The 3915-nt window shown below is 36.0% G+C and overlaps 1 protein-coding gene across 2 annotated transcripts; it reads right to left on the bottom strand.

Annotated features, from left to right (window-relative positions):
- Positions 1-915: 915 nt before the first annotated feature.
- On the bottom strand, positions 916-3909 carry LOC130985790 (pescadillo homolog). 2 transcript variants are annotated; one of them, XM_057908910.1, is made up of 7 exons: positions 3773-3909; positions 3608-3691; positions 3462-3499; positions 2672-2734; positions 2433-2593; positions 1386-1756; positions 916-1294 (listed from the first exon to the last, which is right to left on the bottom strand). In XM_057908910.1, the coding sequence occupies exons 5-7, from the start codon at positions 2527-2529 to the stop codon at positions 1262-1264; spliced, it is 501 nt and encodes a 166-aa protein (XP_057764893.1). In that variant the 5' UTR covers positions 2530-2593; positions 2672-2734; positions 3462-3499; positions 3608-3691; positions 3773-3909; the 3' UTR covers positions 916-1261. The 2 variants fall into 2 exon arrangements, with proteins under 2 accessions (XP_057764893.1, XP_057764894.1); XM_057908911.1 differs by lacking the exon at positions 2672-2734.
- Positions 3910-3915: the final 6 nt, after the last annotated feature.

Raw genomic sequence — 3915 nt, 5'->3', positions numbered from 1 at the left:
TTAGTATATACATTAAAAAAATATAATTTCAAATATTTTTTTTATATTTTTGAATTATTTATTTATTATGATGCATCCTACTTTATAATTATAATAATATATAATGCTAATTTTATTATCCATCATTTGTAGTGTAAATGAGGAATAGGTAAGGGTCAAGTAGGAAATGTGGAAAAAGAAATGAAGGATTTATAGAGTGAAATTTTGTATATCCTTCATTTTTCCATGATAAATTTATAACCAAAGAGAACGCACCCTCAAAGTAAACGTCTAGATCGTTTATTCCCACTTTGTCCGGATACAATGGTAGGGTTCAAAATAATCCACAATGAATTGTGTGGTTGATGCTTTATCATGCCGTGACAATGAATGTGAGCTCGTGGCCATGAGTTTTCCTAGCTATTACTACCAACTTGGAAAACATGCATTTATTCTCTGCCTTGGTTTTCCCTAGACCGTTGCCTTGGTTTGAAAAGTTGATGGCGAATTTTCATTCTTTTTTTAACGAATAAATAAATAAATTTAAAAACAATATGAAACAATAAATTCGAACATAATACCATATTATCACTAAACTCACACACCAGCATATTCTACCCCAACAAAGAGTCACTTAATGATCTTTTTTCTACACTAGATATTATAGCACGCAATCTAGGACCTTTTTGTTTCTTATATGAAATAGGTTGGAACACAAATTATAAATGAGCACCCCATAATAAATTCTCCTCTCCTACTTTCTTATCATTTCTGAAATACATTCCCTTAATAAACACCTCGTTAAAATTATCTATAACAAAAATGTATGTAACGAGCCCAAACAACTCAAGCAAGGTCATGTAATATGACTGCAAGAAAAGAAAAAAAAAATAACAAAAGCAAAAGGAGAAAAACAAAACAATGCACAGCACACCCTTCTAAAACTTAATAATCTACATGGGCATCAGCAACTGAGAGCTACAATGTTAAACAAGTAGCAAGTACAGAAAGATCTATAGCTGTACATGATATGATATCTACCTTGTACATACATAACAGTTCATTGCTACAACAAACTGCATATCCATTTCTACACAACTAATAAATACATCTTCAAATGTAACGTCTACGGTGTGCTACAATCTACACAAGGGCAAGGTGCTTATAAGCTTTATTTGAGTCAGCAGTTCAATGGTGTGTTTCATCAATGGTAAAGCTATTTAGGTTGTTGCTGCATCAAAATCACTACAGCGCACGAGCTGGATATATAACAGCCGGGGCCTCATTTTCTTTTAGAGCGCTGTTTCCACAAAAACTGCATTCCGCAACAAGAAAAAAGGGTTAGCGCCTAGCTTGATGTTAAACGGAGATCAACTTATATATTTTTAAGTGGCCAAGTTGAGTACCAGAGGCTCGTCATCAGAAAGATCCACATGTACAGAATGAGAAGTAGCCTTCTTGTTGAGCTTCTTTGAAGGTTTTGCATGTCTATCTGTGCAATCTGCTTCATCAGCCTCCTCTCCAGATACCTCAGCGGCCTCACTTGGCTGCTGCTTATCTGAAGAAGAAACAGCTTCATCATCCGAACCATGAGAATCACGTGAAGGCCCGCCAAGATTATCAATCTCAGTGCCTTCAGAATCTTTTTCTGTCTCTTTGGCCTCTTCATCATCACTCGAGAAGTTCTCAACATCTTCTTGATGCTTATCTTCGTCATCGTCGTTAGATGAATCCTTTGCATCTAAAGCCTTACCACTTGTTTCAGTTGGTTCATCATCTGCAGAGTTAGAAGTACACACGATAAATCAGCAGATAACACAACTTAGTGCAAGATCACAAAATCCAAAATAGGCTTGTTTAAAAAGACAAAAGGGAAACCATAATAGGATAATTAGTAAAACTGAGTCTTAATAAAATGGTTGGTGACTTTTATGTAGTGGAGAAAGGGTCCCACCGTTTTATGACATGAGTGATTGAGATTGAATTAAGGGTGAACTTTTTGTAAATAAGGGGTATTTGTAAGGATAAAAGATAAAGAAAGATGTGGGGCCATGTACTAAAAGTGAAAGTGCCCTACCTTTCGTGGACGCCCAAAAATAGTAAATTTGCCCCACTTTTCATGGGCGGAGGGAGTATAATGTTTACACTAGCATGCTTCCAGCAAAGATCTTAAATCAATTTGGAAGAAGTGTTGATACAATTTGAAGGCAAAAACTTGTGTACATGTATGGTGCATGTGCATCCACGCCACTTAGGGTTCGCCAATGCCCAGTTATGGTTTATGAATACCCAATTAGGATTTGCTAATCTCTAGTTAGGAATTATTAATCACAATTAGGATTTCATTAGGGCGGATGCACTGGAGTGTGTCTTATTGAAGATTACAAGCCAAAAGATCAGAAACTTGTCAATGCTTAACTTCTTGGTTCTCACTAACAATATTGATCCTTTACCTGAGCAAGAATCATTAGTTGGTGACTTGATGGAAATTTCAGGAGAAGCAACACCTGGTGTTTCATCACTTTCCTCCAAGGTCTCACTATTCAACATGATTTTTGATCTTCTTATTGGACTCTTCCGTTGAGTTGTTATCCTTCTAACTTGAGACGGAGATCTGCCAAGTACATTAATGACATGAACTAGTTACTAAAAATGAGAAGCTAATCCCCTACATTAAAATGCAATCACTCACTTTTCTCCCAATTTTTTGTTATCATTTGGGCCACCTCCTGATTTTTTTCTCAGACCAGATGATCTACAATTAAATGTTGGAAGAAGTTAACTACATGTGCCAGTTCACAAAAAGGACGTTCAAAAAGTGCAAGTGACTGAAGCTACAACATTGAGATACCAACATTAAACTAACAAAAGAAAAGGCATAGCACTTATAGTTCGAACTTCTAATGTTACTCAACACATTGGGGAGTCGGTAATCATTTTTTCGTCTTGTCTTTCTGAAAAACCAGAAGTGACACATACCAAAGCTCTGAACTATAAAATGAAACAAGTATACTAAATTTCCAGGCTCTTCAAAATTATGAATAGTTCTTTTGGTATCCAGATTTATAAAATACTATCCTTGCATTGAGAGATCCATTAGAAGGACCAATTATTAGTGATTTAAGAAAACATGCCACAACACACATCACCCCAGAAAAGAAGCCTTGCCATGACAGAACATTGCTCTTAATAGCTTTGTTTATGTTGTCAGGCCATTCACAACTTGCCCTACCAGTGCATATTTTAGGTCAAAAAGAAAAGTCAACTCTAAGACAACACACACAAAAGACCTCTGCCGTTGAAGAATTAGCAGGCTTCCATATACAGATGTAAAGGTTCAACTATTATGCCTGCATAGTGCATATACACAGACCCATATATAGCTCCCAGCGGAAAAATAGAACGAATGAAAATGTTGACTGATCATGCAACTACAAATAAAATAAATTATTAAATGTTGGTAAAATGATGTGACATCTTACCCTCCTTTAGGAGAAAAGCCCCTTGATGAACCAGAACGCTGCAAATGCACAAAATATTTTATTACACTATAAGACAAAAAAATTGATTAACAGGATCGAACATTACAAACTTAGAATAGGATAAAAGACTTGGTGACTATTCTAACCTTGGCCTTTAGACCATTGTTAACAAGGTCCCAGCGCTCCCTATCTAATCGAAGAACTTCCACGTCCCCATCGTCGTATAATATCTTTGATAAAAGTTCAAAGTACTTATCAAGATTCTTGCAGAAGGAATGCAAATAAAATAAGACACTTAAAATGCATCATACCACATGCTTGTTCTTTTCGGTATCAAATGACTTCACAACACCTTCATAGTACCTGTGGAGGGACGCAGCCAATGTGTAACCTTATGATAATCGACCCAAAATCTTCAGAGGCGCCAAATGAAAGCATGTGCTATTGGTAAGAA

The sequence above is a fragment of the Salvia miltiorrhiza genome, chromosome 5 (genome assembly GCF_028751815.1).
Source record: "Salvia miltiorrhiza cultivar Shanhuang (shh) chromosome 5, IMPLAD_Smil_shh, whole genome shotgun sequence".
Lineage (NCBI taxonomy): Eukaryota > Viridiplantae > Streptophyta > Magnoliopsida > Lamiales > Lamiaceae > Salvia > Salvia miltiorrhiza.
Note: the sequence above shows the minus strand (reverse complement) of the source record. Positions and strands in the feature narration are given on the sequence as shown.

Excerpts from the sequence above, each read along its gene's own strand:
- LOC130985790 (XM_057908910.1), bottom strand. The coding sequence starts at position 2,529 with ATGTTGAATAGTGAGACCTTGGAGGAAAGTGATGAAACACCAGGTGTT. Across the intron at positions 1,757-2,432 it reads AACTAATGATTCTTGCTCAG|ATGATGAACCAACTGAAACA; the intron begins GTAAAGGATCAA and ends CTAACTCTGCAG. Across the intron at positions 1,295-1,385 it reads TTTCTGATGACGAGCCTCTG|TTTTTGTGGAAACAGCGCTC; the intron begins GTACTCAACTTG and ends TGCGGAATGCAG.